Source organism: Lacerta agilis, chromosome 1, assembly GCF_009819535.1.
Source record: "Lacerta agilis isolate rLacAgi1 chromosome 1, rLacAgi1.pri, whole genome shotgun sequence".
In the NCBI taxonomy this organism is placed as follows: Eukaryota; Metazoa; Chordata; class Lepidosauria; order Squamata; family Lacertidae; genus Lacerta; species Lacerta agilis.
The window spans coordinates 77,462,414-77,480,536 of NC_046312.1; the positions used below are offsets into that span (position 1 = coordinate 77,462,414).

The 18,123-nt window shown below is 41.6% G+C and overlaps 2 protein-coding genes across 4 annotated transcripts in view; one reads left to right on the forward strand and one right to left on the reverse strand.

Moving 5' to 3' along the window:
- The window catches only part of SIRT3 (sirtuin 3), a 17,574-nt gene extending 12,031 nt beyond the window's left edge, over positions 1–5,543 (forward strand). The window contains exon 8 of the mRNA XM_033156672.1: positions 5,449–5,543. Within this exon, the coding sequence (XP_033012563.1) occupies positions 5,449–5,484 (36 nt within the window). The 3' untranslated portion in view covers positions 5,485–5,543. The remainder of the gene's footprint in view (positions 1–5,448) is intronic.
- RIC8A (RIC8 guanine nucleotide exchange factor A) overlaps positions 1–18,123 on the reverse strand; it is a 19,894-nt gene extending 1,771 nt beyond the window's left edge. Inside the window, exons 1-10 of one of the 3 annotated variants that reach the window (XM_033156613.1) lie at positions 17,759–18,119; positions 14,799–14,983; positions 9,736–9,783; positions 7,009–7,623; positions 5,479–5,573; positions 5,153–5,303; positions 4,298–4,393; positions 3,794–3,938; positions 2,816–2,960; positions 1,555–1,674 (exon numbers count right to left, since the gene is read on the reverse strand). In XM_033156613.1, the coding sequence (XP_033012504.1) occupies positions 1,555–1,674; positions 2,816–2,960; positions 3,794–3,938; positions 4,298–4,393; positions 5,153–5,303; positions 5,479–5,573; positions 7,009–7,623; positions 9,736–9,783; positions 14,799–14,882 (1,499 nt within the window). In that variant the 5' untranslated portion in view covers positions 14,883–14,983; positions 17,759–18,119. Of the gene's footprint in view, positions 1–1,554; positions 1,697–2,815; positions 2,961–3,793; positions 3,939–4,297; positions 4,394–5,152; positions 5,304–5,478; positions 5,574–7,008; positions 7,624–9,735; positions 9,784–14,798; positions 14,984–17,758 lie in introns of those variants that run through there. The other 2 variants (XM_033156622.1, XM_033156631.1) reach the window with 2 other exon arrangements.

Sequence of the window (18,123 nt, forward strand, 5' to 3'; positions counted from 1 at the left end):
CATACATCCTGGCAAAGTTTAAGGGTGTGATTTTCAGAGAAGTAAGGTCCAAATGCAAGTTTGTAACAATGCTAAAATTACACTGGAAACCCAGGAAGTGATTGCTCCAAAATCTTTTTCCGCTAATCTAGCTGGAAAATGCCTTGGGGGTCCTTCTGATTAGGCCACGTCAGCAGCAAAATAAAGTGACATTGTAGTGGAAATACCATTAATGAAATGCTCAGACTAGCATTTCTGTCTGTCTAATGCACACTGGAAACATGGGGCATCTGCATAAATAGACTGACTGCTGCTCAGCAAGATGTCATTTGAACTCCTTAGGTAGATCCTGGACTCCTGCTCACACTACTCTTAAATGATGTATGAACAACTACTGTAGAGTGAATGCCTGCTGGGAAGGAGAATGGGTGGCATTAGCTGCCATCTGCCTTTGCAATAGTACTTCCTACTAGCAGCTAGCCAGACTTATCACTACATAGATCTGCAGAATGAACTTTGTGGAGATGACATTCAAATAATATACTGTAGGTAAGTAGTGTGCAATTCCCCAGGGTGCAGATTTCCATTATTCCCAGTCATCACACCCAGTTTATCCAAGGTGTTCATTTTCCAGCACAGATGAACCCTCACCTACAGCACTGATTTTGGGTTCCACTTCCCCCTCAGGATTCTAGAAAATTTCTGCTTTAATATTAAAACAAATATTTCCAATCCTCATTGTTGAGGAAGAAACTTAATGATACATGGTCAACATTTTCCATGCCCTGCTACTCTGTAGTTCCAGTAGTCAAAAGGCCAGCACCTTTTTGGTATGGTCACCTGTCATTGCCTTCCTGTTGCTTGCCACTAAGTTCAATATAATTCTCCTAGGCCACTAGCAGTTACAAAAGAGTCTACATGGTTTTTTAAAAAATGAGATGCACACTATTTCATTCCAACAACCACATTTGAAGCCAATGAGTGAAGCCCTACTGTCACCAAATGATGGAAATCCAGTGTAGCTGTTGGTTACCATGAGAGAGGAGGTAAAGGCAACAGGGAGCTTGACACAGTGCATGGATTGGCACCCACACTGTGCTGAGCTCCCTGCTGCCATGCCCCCCTCCACCTCTTAGTAACTCACAGTGATGCACAACATTGGGAAGCCAAGAGAGCAATGGTACCCCATCAGCCACCACTGATAGCAGGGCAGTACTTCACTCCTTTGATTCTTTCAGACAATTTGTTCCACTTCATTCCCATTCAGTGACTTTTAACACATAATGGCTTATCGGACAAAATCATATTGATATCCTGTGCTACCTAACAGGCTCATGGCTGTTTTCAATGCCTTTCTTGATGTTAATAGCCCTCTTCCCTAAGAGCTCACAATCTAAGACAGTTCAATGATTTGGAGGATAAAGGAGGTCAAATGTAATTCGACAATTCAGAAATTATTCGTTTGAAGCCACAATGAGCTTGGAATTTCAGAACCTTCAATTTTAACCGGTTGACCGCTTTTAGCCTGCTCTTCAAACTGCTGACCCACTTCCAGATAAATCTATCTCATGGTACCTTGAGAGTTTGTCAAACATGTTCACCAGTTTCATTGCTTCAACCTCTTTCTGCTCATCTGTCATCCCCTCCATTGGGTTGGGAAGCTTCTCCTCCACACGTCCCGTTATAGGGTTAATGCTGTACGAGTCAGTCAAAACAACAACACACAGAAAGAAGGCAGAAGCATGTTCATTTAAAAGCAGGCAGATATATTGACCACTGGCATAATGACTGTTGATTGTACCAGAGATGTAGCAAACATTCTTCAACACTATATGCTCCCTAAGACCAAATACTACTAAAAAATTGAAAATGGCACAGGATTCTTACTAGGGCAAGTGGCAATCCACCTACTGACATGCATGCCAGTTTTGATCCCCATTTGGACTGGTTATCATGGAAGCAGGGGAAGAGAAGGAGGTTAGCAGCCCAGCAATCTAATGCTATAATTCACATGCCTATCACAGACACACACCTTTAACATGAGAATACAAGGTGCTTTTGTGTCTCTATCCTCAAAGTGTCCACAATAGCACTTTTGACTCAGTTCAGTTCAATCTTATTCCTCTCATTGTCCAGGTTCTAATCTTCACACCTTTCCCAGTCATGTTCACTTCTCCCTCCTCTGAATTGCTATAGTCCCTACTTTAATAAATTTTCTTTATGTGCAAATGCATGTATCACAATATAACTGATGAGCAGGGGGAAATGGGAAGGGGTAGCAGAAGGAAAGAACATTGACATAGGATTGTGAAGTTCGTGCTAATAAAACAGTTAGCCAAATAAATCCTAAAGATGGATTTAATCGTGAATGATGGAAATTCTGTATATATTTGGAATAGAAGGGAGAATCTTCTGCTAATGAAGGGAATGGGAGGGATGGGACAAGGGATAGGAAGAGAGAAAGCTACCTAGATAAATGTGCGTGGGGAGGAGTCAGAACCTCTTTCATGACATAGCAGCTTTCATACATACAGCCACCTTTAAATGGAGTTCAAATCTAAGGTTTGTGATTCTCTGCAGCAGATTATAGGGGAAAGCTGTTGGTCTAGACATGCAACTGTGAAGACATGGCAGGCAGTGAATAAGGCCATTCGGCATGGAAGCAGATAACCACAGTATTAAACACAGGGAAATGAGCATCAGGCCAATAAGAAAGTTGGAAAGAAAAAAATGAGTAATGGGTTGAGTGAGGAAAAGTTAACAAGAAAAAGACTTGTGCCAAAAGTGGAAGAAAAGGAAAAACTTAAGGAAGCAATGCATACAAGGGGGTCCATACTTGGGTTTTGCCTCCTTGTATTCCTCTGTATCAGTGTCTTCATCCTCAGAGTATTCTCCTTCTGTCCGACCTCCTGTCATGAGGCCTCGGGCTGCCAGGAGCCCTGCAGCATTCCCATATCCCGTGTACTTCACAAACCGTGACACTGTTGAGGAAAATAAAGGCAAAAGGGTAATATTTTTCTGCTGCTACAGAAACAATCTGGAAAAGACTGCTGAATTCAAATAATCATAAAACTGACTCTTGCTATCGGACCACCTTTCAAGGAAATGATTTCTTGCAAGCCTCTCAAGTCTGTAAGTCACATTCAGAGCCGCTTCACCTCACCTCTTTTGCTTCTCACTCTCCACGTGCTGTACAGGCCCAGGGAATCCCCTTACCCCTGTAGCAGCAGGGAACCCAGCTTCTTTGACTGTTAAAGCTATTTGTATTACTTTTACCTCAAGCAAATGTAATATCCACACTAGAAGAAATGTGTGAAATGTCATATGGGACTGGTTGTATGCATCTATGGGCTGGTGCATGTATTTGGAGGGAAACAGTCACTTTGCAAAGAAAAAATATGGAAAACTGTTGCCATTGTCCTAACATTCAGCAAAAAGAGTGATTTAATTGTGAAGCGAGGCCCTTTGATTGAACTTGAGAGAGAATATGTAAGTGTGCAGCTATCAAAGCTTAAGTTTGGAATTCCCTCCCTTTTTACAACAAATATTTGTTTAGGGTGAATTATTTGGTTCTATTTCATTCCATCCTTACCCAGGCAATATGTAATTTTGCCTTATGATTCATAAGTGAATTGCCTCAGCTCTTAGCAGCCAAGCCACTATTAAAACATATTCTGTGTCTACCCCAGTGCTATGAATCTTTCAGCAGTTACAAAGTTGGATGGATCAGTCTATTCATTCAATTGCTTTTTCAAACATACAATGTTACAAGACAACCTTCACTAGGTGAAATAGAACATGGAAAGGCACACACCACTCTCCTTGCAGAGAACAAAGAGGAATTCCGCAGCACAGTGCTTGACATCAGTGTCAATGTGAGTCATGAGGCGCACAAGCTTATTTCTCAACAAGTTCCCCACCTCCGGTCTATTTTTCACATCTCGCAGTGGAGGGAGTACCTGCAATCCCATGGAAAGGGAAAAGTTATTTTAAAAAGCCTTCCTATTATGTTGGTTTTTATAAGGCCTGTAAGTATTGCTCCAAAAGTGCCACTACATCTTTGCAGAAACCATCATGGTCAATTTTGCCACTTTTACATTAGGCAGACACGTGCCCAATCACACTCACATAGCAATGGAGTGCACAACTTCAAAGCATTTTAAAAATCAATAGGATCACACACAATATTGGGAGACAATTTCAGTATTTCTGCAGTATATATTTCCAGAATGATGGCACGGGTGGGGCTTGCCTTACATTTTTGCTGGATCAATGGAAGCATTATTGCTTAGGATCCTACATAATTTAAATATATTACCTTAGCTTTAAGGAATTTCCTGGTCTGCCGATGGGCTCGAGCACTCTCAGTCAGCAAGTTCAGCACAGGGGTCAGGCTCTCCTTAAGCTTGTGACCCTATAGAAGAGCCCACAAAAAAGGTAATAATAATAATCACAGCCATGTTATGTTTCCCATGTGGGGGGGGGGAATACATCAGAGTACAGATTTAAAAACACTAGTTTCCTTTCTCTGAAACAGAGCAGGTAAATGGCAGCTCAGCTGCAGGCAACATCATAGTAAATCATCAGAGTAGATCAGAGGCATAGCTGGGGGGGGGGCAGCTGCCCTCCTGAGTCAAGTAAATAAATAGAAATACAGTGGTGCCCCGCTAGACGAAAATAATTCGTTCTACGAGTGTCTTCGTAGAGCGAATTTTTCGTCTAGCGAAGCGGCAATGGAGGTTTTCACGCCAAAAAAAAAATTTCGTCTTGCGAGGCAGCCCCATAGACTTTTTCGTCTTGCGGGGCAGCCTTCCGCTAGCGAATGCCTTTCGTGTAGCGAGTTTTTCATCTAGCGAGGCATTTGTCTAGCAGGGCACCACTGTACTTAACTAACTGACCAATTGCATTGCAGATATATCAATTCTGCCCCCCACCCACATAAAGTCTCTCCTCACCCCAAATAAATCCTGGCTCCACCCATGGAGTGGATATATCTCATCCCTTTTCTCAGATGAAACTTTATGTTATAAGAAATTCAGGGTACCCAACGAAAACTAACACTCTGTAGTTCCCCCCCTTCCTCTCTAATAAATATTACAGTGTATTTCACTGGCTGCATAAAAAGTATCTGAAGTAAATGTGGGTGTGAGGCAATGAGGAACTTTTCACCCACCCTGTCAAGACGTCGGTCAAGGAAATCCAGCAGAACATTGACAGCATCCATGTTGACTCCCATATATTCAAGCGAGCCCGGATGCACCTTGGGGGCCAGCAAGACATCCAGACACTTGAGAGGCAGATTGCCCAGAAGGTTGACTGTGTGGCTGAACATGCAATGCAAGACAAAATATGCAATCAGTATCAGCAACTAAAGTTCTTAGTTACTAACTGTGTTAAATAGACCTGACCCCCAGATTCTTGAATACCCAAGCTGTATGGTGGTCATGATAATGTTTTTTGTTTTCCCAGCCAATCCAAGTTTTTCACCAGGATAATCACCTGTGAAATTCTTCTGTCCGATCTTCACCATCTGCTGAAATCATCAGGCAGTGACGGAGGAGGGCACCTAGGCGTCGGTACAGAGCAGCATCTTCCTGGCCCCAAAACACAATGAAAAGCCTGATTATGAGAAAGGAACACATCTCTCTTGAACACAGTCTGTTGATTTCAAAAAGCTACACTTTACAGTACGTTCTCAAAATGGAATGTAATTCTAGTCCAAAGAAAAACTGTGCCCAAGGAAACTAAAAATGTGTGTAGCTGAATCACCCTGCTCAGAATACAGCCCTTAACATTGAGTTCCAGGCACCATTTTGGGAGAAATGTGGGCATAGTAACCAAAGCAGGGCTGAATGAAGTAGTACGAGACTCCTTCATTCAGCATTTCTTTCTTCCCTTGACCCCTTATCCTTCTCTCTGGGTGTCTTGATTATGCTCCCACAATTTGATCTAAACTGCATTCTTCCTTTCCTTTCCTACAATGTAAAATTATGAAAAACAACAATTAAATTAGGCAGCAAGAATATAACGGTTAAATTAAATTAATTCATACACAAACAAGGCAAATTGCAAATAAAAAATAAAAAATCCAGTCATGGAATTTGGATTGTCTGGTTGCTGAATCTGGAATATTTTTCTTAATGCAGAACTCCAGGTGCAAATATCGTTTCCCTACAGAGGTATCTAAATCTAAAGTATCTGCCACACTTTACCCTCTCTTATGCCGCTTCATGTTTCATTTATTTATATTTTTAAAGGTTTATAAACTCACATCATAAAGTATCAGAGCAGCATACAGAAAACTAAAAGTAATTTTGTTGAGGTTTTCTACAATCAAGCAGTATATAAATTTGATGAAATAAACAAATAGTATAAAATATACACCCAGAAATTACCGGTATATGCTTCACAGGTCTCCCTGAGCTCACAGTTCATTACTAATCTAGAAAGTGAAAGAGACACTGGATTTTTTTTAAATAGCTTGATCTGCTAGGTTATCATCCTCATTTAGTTAGTAAACAGACACTGGGCAGTACCTTGCCAACACTGCTGCTTAGCCTACACCTCAACACCCACAGTGCCAGGATTTCTTTCTTAAGTTGCCATGCATTGCTGAAAAATAGATTCCACCAGATTGTAAGATATCTGATTATACCATGTTTTAGAACAGGACCATGGAAGCAAACAAAACATAATTTTAGAAATGAATGTTTTCATTCATTTAGCCTTTCTTTTTTATTGGCTTTGAGAGTACAGGAACTTGTGCTTTTGAATGCTGATAAATAGGCCTGTTTATAACAAGAGTCAGCCAGTGGGCATAGCAGAATTGACCAAATATGTAGGCGTTCCCACAGAACAAGTCAGAAATGCAGGGGGTGTGGGGTGGGTGAACTAAGACAGGCAACTTGCCCCCTTCCTTTCTTAAATGGTGTCTATAAGCACAGGAATCATGGATGAAATAAACAGGTACATAAAAACAGAATTACATCACAAAATTGAGCTACCAAAAGCTCCCTCTGAGTGTCTTACCTCATCTACCTCCCTCTTGCTGGTGTCAAATGTGATATTGAAGAGCACTTTCAGGATCTCCATGGCACGCTCCACCTCCTGCCGAGGTAAAGGAGCAGAAGGGTTCCCCTCAGCAGCTACCTCGTGAGGGTCTAGCCATTTGACTCCCAGAGTAAGTTCCAAGGTATCTGTCATCAGACCGATACCCCGGAGTTCCTGCGCAAGCTGCTGCCGGATGTCCACCCTTAGTGCCGTCAGCAAGAAGAGAAGGCGCAAGTCAAAGAACTTTATATCATGCGGGAGGTTTCTCTCGTTGTAGAGTTTGATGCGGTCTGTGAGGCCCACCACAAACCGGGCTTCGGAGGTCAGCTCTTGAGCCCGGGGGCTGCTGAAGACAATGTTGCAGAGACACTTGAGCGCCTCCAGGATCACTTCAAGGTCTGGAACCTCCAGAATCTGCTCTTCTGCGTAATCAATCCCCGCGTGCCTGGCCAGCGTCTTCAGGCCTTCCATGGTTGTGAAAGGGCCAAGGCAGCTTTTGTCTCGGGACAGGATCCGTATGCTTTCCAAACATGTGACCTGGCAGGATGGCTGCAGCACCCTCTCCAGAAACTTGATCAGAAGTGCAGCCAGTTTCTGAAGCATTACAGAGGTGGGGGGTGGGAGAAGAAAACTAGTAGTCAAGCAATAAACGTCTATGTGAAGAAAGAAAACTATGTCTGTGCTAGTGGATTGCACAGGTTCAACGAGCTATGTTGTACTTCAAACCTGCACAACCCATCCAGTGCCTCGGCCCATATCCATCTTGGTCAGTCACTGCCAGTTTGGACCCCATTAGTACATCTGTGACATATGTTAATATACTGTACCACTTATTATTTGAATGAAGAACAGTTTATAATTTTTAAATAAATAAATATAGTTAAAATAAATGAGGCTTTTTTGCCCAAATGTGCACCGCTCTACACTTGCTTATATTGAGCAGGATAAAAATTAAATAATAAAAACAGCAGCAGCAACTGCATTTGCAATTTTAATGATAAGTTCCCTGCAATTTGCAGATATGCCTTTGGGACTCCTCTCAAAATCTCTGGTGTTGTTGGCAAAATTCTAACTCTAGGTCATTAATGAGCAAGTTAAAAAAAGCTGGTTTTAACACTGATCCTTAAGAGGATTTCACTTTCTATACGCACACCCTCATTGGTTTTAGGGATATGTAGTTCTTTGCTTTCTGCAGTCCACAAATAAAGCAGCAAAATGATGCAAAAGGGAGTGGAGGAGTGCCATGGTGGAGCTTCAGTGAAAAAAGATACTGTACAGTATTTAAAAATAGGCACATTTGTAGTTTCATAGGTTTCCTCTCTCTCTCTCTCTCTCTCTCTCTCTCTCTCTCTCTCGTCTTCTCTTTGTATCCTTTTATTCTGCAGCAGACTATTGGTCAATTTAATCCAAATTCAGTAAAGGTACAAAGGTATCTATTTTAGGAGCATTATCAGTAAACACTGTGAGTGGGGCTCTTGTTTAAATGCCTTTTTAACTGATGCTAGTGAACAGGACTGTTTATGCAAAGAACTGCAGTTCTCCTCAAAGACTGGTGGCTTATTTCTGTCAGAGTACAAATCCAGAGAAGAGAAACTGAAAACAGCTGGGGGGTGAGGGTAGGAGAAGAGAACAAGTCACAGTAGCTTTCTGCCCTGAAAGTGAATGCAATAAAGATATCTGCATAGTCACTGTATGCAGTTACATCTTGGATGATTCCCCTTTTCTTTCTTTGGCTATGCAGTAAAACTCAAGGAAGCTTCCTTGAACAGATAAAATTATACTGGCACCTACTGAAAATGTGCCTGCCAATGTGTGACCCTATTTATTAAATTTATATCATGCCTTTCCACATAATGACGCCCAAGTTGCCCAATAACAAGTAAGATAAAAATACAACATAAAAGAATCCCATACACATAAAATACTACCCATAAAGCAAGCAGGTAAAAAACATGTCAGTAAAACAGCAGCAGTACTTTTTATTATCTAAAATAGTTAAATATTTAATAATCAAATAGTTAACTATCTATCATAACAGTATTAACAAGATTGATTACATTTATTATCAGTAATTGTTCATATTATTTTAACAGTTAAATAAAAGTTAACTATATTATTTAAAATAGACCTTTTAGACCTATATCAACAGAAATGTTGATATAGAAGGATCACAAACACTACAGCTTTACAGGACTTATGGTTTGATGTACAGTAATTGGCTTAGCACAGCTGCCTCATCAAGGATACTTCATGAGGAACTGAGCTCCCATTATTTATTGTGATTGTGCCTCCTCATAGAAAGGCCTTTCTGTATAAGCACATCACACAAACACTAGTCAAGTAGATTATTTGCTACTCCTCTCACGGCTCCAAGACTTGGGGGCCACGGGGCGGGGTGTAACAAAAGAAATGGGACCTGAATGCAACAGGTGCCTTGCTATCAAACTGTACTCTGCTTCTTACCCAGCATGTGGTTTTATGAGGCAGCACCATCAGCCACCCTCTAGCTGTTACCAGCATGATTTCATACATCTTGAGGACCATAATATACATGAAGCATGCTTTTGAACTACCCACTTCTGTTCAGAAGGAAAAGCTTGCATGCATGTAGGAGGAATTCAGTGATTTCAAAGTCTAGGGCAAGTCACCATCTCACAGCCTCAGTGATCCTGATGGAGTAAGCAAAATAAGAAAAGAAGTACTTACCCTCCTTTCTTCCTGTTCCTCATCTTCAAAGGTGAAACACTGTGATTTCTGAGAATGAGACAGAGAAAATAGATATGTACTAGGAAAATAAACTCACTCTAAAAGTGCAAAAGGAATTTTAAAACAAGTGATAATCAACTGATTTCTTCTAAACACCTAGTCCTACAGCATGCAAGTCCAGTGAACACTACAGTGTATAAAGCAGTGAGAAATTAAGCAAGAAACATGCTTAAACTGATAAATTCATACTGAGGAGCATATGAAAGCTATGATATAAGGAAACTGTGCAGCTCTGAACAATTCTACAGTTTCATATAAGGCTATGATGAAGAAAACAAAAAAGATACAATTCTGAAGTAATATAAGACGCAGAACAAAGCAACTTTGGGATGCAGTACCAGTGGCGTAGGAAGGGGGGGCGAAGGGGGCAGGACGCCTCGTGTTCCAGTCTGGAGGGGGTGACACTCTGGGCGCCCCCCCCCCCGGCGTGACACCCAAGCTGAGCCCCGTGGACGCCGGGACAAAGCCACACTCAGCGGCAGGGCTCACAAACCTGCTCAGCGTGTGCTTTGCTATTTCCAGCTTGGGCGGAGGCGAGGGGCAGACTCACCCCTCGCCTCCGCCCGAGCTGGAAATAGCAAAGCGCATGCCGAGCAGGTTAGAATGAAGCAAAGTGCCGAGCGGGCGTCGCTCGGCACTTTGCTTCGTTCCTTACCGCTTGGGCTGCAGGCAGAGGGGAGGGGCGGACTTCTCTTGGGCTGCTGACGCCCCTCCCTGGCTCACCTCCGCTCGGTAGCGTGCATGCGCAGTGTCGCTACGCATGCGCCGAATGTAGCAACGCTGCGCATGCACGCTACGGAGTGACTCCGCCCCCAGGTTTGCCACCCCGGGTGGCAAAGCGGCTTCCTCCGCCCCTGTGCAGTACTTAAAGTACTTGCATCTGGAAAGCCCTTTGAAGCCATTGAGGATGTGCTCAACAGAATCATCTCAACAATACAAAAAAGGTTCATTCTGATGTGTTCACGAGAAAATGAAGATCTAATTAGTTTCTTGACTTTGGAATAAGAAATTTCAATATATTATTGGAGCCAATTTCTATTTGAGTAAAAATTCTTATGAGTCTGCAACATGGGAGAAGGAAGAGGCAATTTTCTCTAATTTTCGCTTCCCCCTGCACACACTCTCATGCTTCTCTGGAGTATCTTCCAACCCTCTAGAGCAAATTTTGTAAGGCATAAGGGACTGCAGGAGGAAAGTTCCATTGCCCATTCATGAGATGCTCCTGCCAGCAAGAGGAACTCTGCTCAGGGGATGCTCCCACAAACAAGCCTAGTTATGATCCAAGTTTTTGTTATTGGAATGTGTATATATGTCACTTATGCAAATTCCCAGCTAGTCACTACTGATCATAATGTTCAAAAGCATGTTACATGATTTGTTTCATCATAAGGAGCTTAATAAACTAAAATGTATAGAACCTAGCATGTTAGCAGTGCCCAGTAAGGGTCACATTAAATCCTACACAGAATTGGAGACACTGGGCACTGAAAATATATAGAGTCCATTTTAAGTATGGACTTTGAATTAAGTTCATAGGGTCATTTCAAAGCATACCTATTCAGTCTTGAGGTACCAGGATACCAAGACATCCAAACATCAGCAAAAGATTAATTGTTATTGTAAGGCAGGTAGACAGCTTCATCTCATACCACTATGATTTTTTTCTTCCATTTACACTGTATGAATCTAAAATCTTTAATTTAGTCCTACACTTTCTACATCTTGTTCTACTGAAATTAACGGTCCTGAGATAACCTTACAACCATTTTAAGTGAGGGTAGTGACATTTTTTCCACAATGAAGTAGCAGGGGAGCACGCAGGGCTCTAATCTGAATTGTCAACTACCACTCAAAGATTACTACATTCAAGGGCTATCCTCAGTACAAGACAGTTCACACAGCCCAGCCAGCTTTCTTGAAGGAAGAATACATGGGAAATTGTAAATAAGGACCCAAAATTTGAGTCCATTTGCTTTTTAAAGTCTTCTAAATTCTTTTTTAATTTTATACTATGTAAATATTTCATAATCACAATGTAATTTTTTATTTTTAGCAAATTCACTTTTGCTATATATGATGATGATTCTCAAACAGACACAGGCAAATCACTGTTGACAGGTCTTGTTCACACTCATCTATGCACATTCCAAAATCATGTTCACTTCTCTCTCATTGTTATCATATAGAAATGAAATGGAATACGAAGATTCCAAATTTAGGAATGATTTAACAATGCATTTCGGCTGTATGAAGAGGATTTTTTTCAATGATCAGTAGGCCTTATGCTTCAGATCTTGCAATGTGTTTTATTAGCAGCAGCAGTGGTTTCTGAAACTCTGTTCTATGGTACTCTGTGGTTCCTTGAAAACCTATCAAGGGATCCACAATAGTTTTAATTTATTAGATATGTATTTCACGTTTAGACTGGAGTCCTCAGAGTGGCTCACATTCCACATGGAAAGATATTGGGGGGAAGGAGAGAACAAGATGAGGGACAACATTATCAATGAGAATACAGTGGTACCTCTGGTTACAAACTTAATTCATTCTGGAGGTTCGTTCCGGAGATCCGTTCTTAACCTGAAACTGTTCTTAACCTGAGGTACCACTTTAGCTAATGGGGCTTTCCACTGCTGCTGTGCCGCCAGCACGCAATTTCTATTCTCATCCTGGGGCAAAGTTCTTAACCAGAGGTACTACTTCCAGGTTAGCAGAGTCTGTAACCCAAAGTGTTTGTAACCCGAGGTGTTTGTAACCTTAGGTACCACTGTACTGGTAATGATGGGCAAGCTTCTCTGAAAGACAGCCCTGCCCATTGAATCATACACTGTTTGCTATTGCAGACAAACAGCTTAAACATATTTTGTACCATCTTGTTTTGCTGGGGTAAGGAGGAGGGAGAGATACAGGAAGAATAGCCATGTTGATTATGACTGTAGTTTTCAAATTTTCTACTTTCTGGGAAACCCTTCCATGCTAACTTTGCTGAAGAGAAACCCCAACAATGTAGAATATTATGATGTGTGTCCTAAGATGGGCAGTCCATTCATGCAGCGCTCTAAGAAGGCCTACAGGATCTCATCATTGCCCTGTGGGAATTAAAAACACACTCTAGAACACACTAATGCACCCCTTCAGCTTTACATTGCAATGAAAGATCAGCAATGGTGGGCAAGCCATTCTTCAGGAAAGTTTGCCCACCATTCTTGATCTTCTGATTGCAGGATTCTTGATAAGTTTCCAAGGATCTTATGGGTTTCCTACACTACCATTCAAAAACCCCTAGCAATATCTTGGTTTTGGTTTCATATTCTCCCAAGTGGCAAATATTCCTTCTCAGCATCAAGCAGAGATCACTCATGTGTTGAAGAAACAAAGTTCTACAGCCTTTGCTGCTGCTTCATATACTGTCTGATTTATATGCAAACATTATTAAGAAAAAGAAAAATGAAATTCACATAATTATTCCCTCAGTTGTTGAATAAGCCTACTAGTCGATTCACTGGTAGCTGCTTGGCAGTGACAGCTGAGAAGTGGAGCACAAATGTCACTGTTAGGTTTATAGCTTTTATATTCTTCTGTCACCATACCTAAGAAATTAATAGTTTTTGGTAAGCATGACTTTTGCTTTATCTGCTGTGCCTCCTCTTATGGAGTTCCCTCTCAATAATTCTTAAAATATCTCAGCATTAAACTATTTCCATACTGAGAGGCAACAATGGAGCATTTCTGATTGCTCAGAGAATGGCAGTCACTCTTCCAAACACTGATGGAGAAACACCAAAAGGTAGCCTTTCTGTTTACAAAGCTCTTGTTCTCTAAACTTCCAGGTAGAATATTTATTTTCTCTATCCAAAATCGCCTACAAATGCATACATACAGTACATACACATATATCCTGAATGGAGTTCTAAAGATTTAAACCTTTTTCTCTGCTAATGAAGCTGATATTTTATCTACCAGTCTCTGCTTTATTCATGTTGTCATTGCTACAGCTGGAATCTTTGCCACAGCAAAACAAGGGGAAGGCTCAGCAGTGGAGCACATGCTCTTAATGCAAAAGTTCCCAGGCTCATTTCCCAGCATCTCTAATTAAAAAGCATCTCAGGTCAGGACATGGAAAGACCTCTGGTCGAGGCCTCGTTGTGTGCTGAAGTAAGCAAATACTGGATTAAAGACCAATGATCTGACACAGTGTAAGACGATTTCATATGCAAATAAATACATGCAGTTTGCCAACTTATTTATTTTTCCTCTGAGGAAATACCATTTGTGCTACATATAAAATGTGCAGCTTTGCTTATATCCCACCTAGTTTGAAGGTCTGCCACAAGGGGAGTCACATAGATATGTAAACCAAAAGTATTCCTGATGCAACTGCCTGTAAATTAATGACACATTCACAGGAGCTTGATTTCAAGTTCTCAGATATGCTTATCATTGAAGTATCTGGTTCTTGTGTCATTTTGAAACAAACCTAATGGTTAGTGCCTTAGACTGCTTGTTCTCACCACGTTCATTGTTTTCTCTCTCTTCCCCATCAGTTTTCAAATGCCATATCTATGGCAATCCCTTCATTAAGAGATTTTTTTAATTATCTAAAATTGCACACCACACAGTTCTATTCCACATACAGCTCCTCCTGGGGCTGCCTGTTTGTTAATACCACACATCTGTTTACCACATAAAGCTCCTCCTTTCCCTTCTGCTCTCCAAAATCCGTCCTTCACTACTAACATCTGACTCTGCCCAAAGCAGCGCAAGCTCCCCATTACATACAGGAAAAAGGGGAGAGTGCAGTCACAAACAATCAATATGCAAAAGACCTACTCTTCGCAAAGGCAAAAAGATACTTGCTTGCAGAGGTTAACAACATTTTGTTGAAGCAATGCAGGCAGATGAAACTGAAGGCAGCTTACGGGGAATGGCACCAAAGCACCAGCAGATTCTCCAGCTGATCCTTCAGATTGACACCAGCCAAACAATTTCCAATGAATACTCACCTCCTGGTTGTAGATCTGCAGCACCTTGAGAATAGTATCTTGCTCCCCACTTTCGACAGTCTCTAGCACAGTCCGGAGCGCCATTGCTCCACAATGTGGAGGTGGCCTGGAGTGCTGTAAAGTGTGGCAAGCGGCTTTGCAGTCTGGCTGGATAATTACAGATGCGCAGGGCCCTAATCACACAGCTGAGGAGGAGATGAGGAAAGCAAAGTGAGACTGCCCACTTCAATACGCCCAAAGCACAGAGCAGATGGATGATCCTAGTAAAACCAGCCAGCGGCTCACTCGCTCTCTCACACTAATCCTCTTCTCTCACTGAGCTTTGCAGCTTTTAAAAAATGCCCTCCCAGCAAAGCACCTACAAAAGCCTTCCCCTCCCCCAGTCTGAGGATTACCTCAGAAGGGATGCTGCAGCTCCCTGAAATAGCCTCCCTCCTCCAACTGTCCTGGTTTCTGTTACAGCACAGGAAAACCTAGAACCATCCCAGTGATATGTTTAAGAAATGTGCGTAGCACAATATAGGCAAACAAACACACACACACACACACACACACACACCCCATCTAGGTTAAGGTAGCAAAATCATTTGTCAGGTTTCCACAGACCTGAGTACTCCCATCAGATCCAAATACATGAACCTGGTTAAATGTATCATCTGCATTCAATTACCACAGAGTAACAAACATGGCAACTGCTTAAAGGATGTGTGGCCATGTTTGTTTCCCTCCAGTGGTCTTTCTAATCACAGCACATGATGTCAAGCACACAGTGACAGGGTGAGGGAGATCAGCAGGCCATGCACACAAGCTGGGAGAGGCAACAAGAAGTCCACACCTGTCCCATCTTGAGAGTGCTCAGCCTTATAATCAAGTGCATTCCATTTACATTATAGAATCCGTCCTGGCCTTCATAACTAAAACGCTAATCATGATGATATAGGTCTCTTCCTGCAAGTTGCAAGTTATGTGCAAGCCAGAATTACAGAAGCCTGATAACATTCCCAGAATGCCACGAGTTGTACTATCTAAGAGTCACGTCTCATTTTTAGAGGTGCCTGACCTTCACACTTTACATGTGTACTGAGGAAAACACTACCCAGCTGCCACAAAGTGTGAAATTGCTGTGAGCTACAGCTTACATGGACATAATTAACTACTTGCTATGAATTCTTTGCAAACCAGCAAAGAGTATGGCACAGAACAACATCCAAATAAAGAACTAAGTCAGGGGTCCCCAAACTAAGGCCCGAGGCCTGGATGCGGCCCAATCGCCTTCTAAATCCGGCCCGCGGACGGTCCGGGAATTCGTTGTTTTTCAAAATATAGTCCGGCCCCCCACGAAGTCTGAGGGACATTGGACCAGCCCCCTGTTGAAAAAGTTTGCTGACCCCTGAACTAAGAGATACGATGCTATATATTTATGACCAGATACAGGCAGGCATTGTCAATTCTGGCACAGCATCACCATTCTTGGATCCATAAATGCCTCATCTCATAGGAATTCAGCTCCCTTTTATACAAAATTTAATCAGCTCTCAGAGCTACAGGCACTGGAACAGTGGGGTATGTATGTGTGGAGACTGAGATGTAAACATAACCAGAGTATTAGAAACAAATTGCATGAAAATAAACAGCCTTCTGTACACGCAGAACATGCACGTCCCCACCCAGGGCCAATCATGCAACTAGTTCCTCGCAATTGGAGCTGGATCAAGGTCTCTGTTGCTAAATCCCTGAAATCTTGTGGGGAATGTGGGCTTGTATGTTTTCCTGTATTCTCTTATAAATACTGTACAAAAAGTTTTATGACAGTTCTCTAACACTAAAAGTGTCCCGATTTCACCAGGCGCCCTGGTGGATTTGTCTGGGATCATTTGTCTCAAGTACAAATTGCGATTTGGCATACTGTTATTCAACTCCTATTAGGAAGGTTTGCAATGGAGTGGCAACATGAGTTTTGTGTTTATAACAAATAATTCAGACCCCTTTTGACATAAGGTGTAACCCATTTTCTAAGGGAACTAAAAAGTAAAATATAGAATCATTGTATAAATTAGCTCTTAATTGCAAAACAGTTTTTTGACATCAAGCGTTGCCAACAAGTGAAAGTTTATCAAAGAATGAGGCTAATAGCTCAACTGATGGTATGAGTTAGCTTGTATCAGTTTGCAAAACAGATCACTTCTTTTATCTCACATAGTTGTGATAATCTGAAACAAAAGCAAAGCATTTAGGGAAGTTTTTAATCTGTGATATTTTCATGTATTTTAATATTTGTTGGAAGCCGCCCAGAGTGGCTGGGGAAAACCAGCCAGATGGGCGGGGTACAAATAAATTATTATTATTATTATTATTATTATTATTATTATTATTATTATTAAGTTATATACAGTACTGTACCTTGAAATAGGGAACATCTGGCAGTACTTGCTACAATGATTGTAGTTAGCACTTCCACTACAGGTCCACACACATGCAAGGATTTTGTAATTTAGAAACAGCCATATCAGTTTATTTTTCACCCGTTTCTAGTGCACACACTGGGGGGGAAAAGGATCAGCATCAAACAGAATATGCAAACCTTTGTATATGGATGAAAATGTAAAGCTGAAGTCAGATCTGTTTCTGTTTAGGCAAGCCATATATACATAGATTATGTTAATCTTTCAAACTCCATCAAAGCCTACTGCCATCCACAACTCTCTGGAAAACATTCACAAGCTGGGGGAAATGGAAAATATCCCATTAACCTATATCCCAGCCTGTCATCCAACATGCAAGCTACACGACAGACTCCAAAATGGTTAAAAATAAAATTGTTTATATATCCATTTTTTCCTTTTTTAAAAAGAGCAAAAGAAAAATCATTTTCACTATAAATTCATGCCTAGCTAGTCCTACTAACCTGAATTCAGTAATTTAAAAACCAAACTAATCAGAGGGTGAGAGGAAAATGTTACCTTCTTTTTAGTTAAGCTGCCTTTTATGTGTGCAGTTTTCGATCAAGACTTCCTCCTTCATTTCCTGAAAACAGCAACTCTCCCTCCTTCCCCCAACCCTACCAAATGCAGTTTTCAAGAGCAGGCAGCGGCTTTGTTGTCATTCTGCTGGAAATCCTGCTAGCAGAAAACAGAGGGCGCAGTGGGGAACCACAATGCTGGGCTGCTCATCCAGAGACTGTAGAAGAGAAAGAACAGGTCTCTTGGGAATTCCACCCCTTTCAGTAACTGTCTTTAGGCTGATGGGAAATGGTGAATGCAAAACCATACGGGAAGTGAAAAATCATGGCACTGAGCAGATGATAGGCTACAGTCAATTCTTGGCT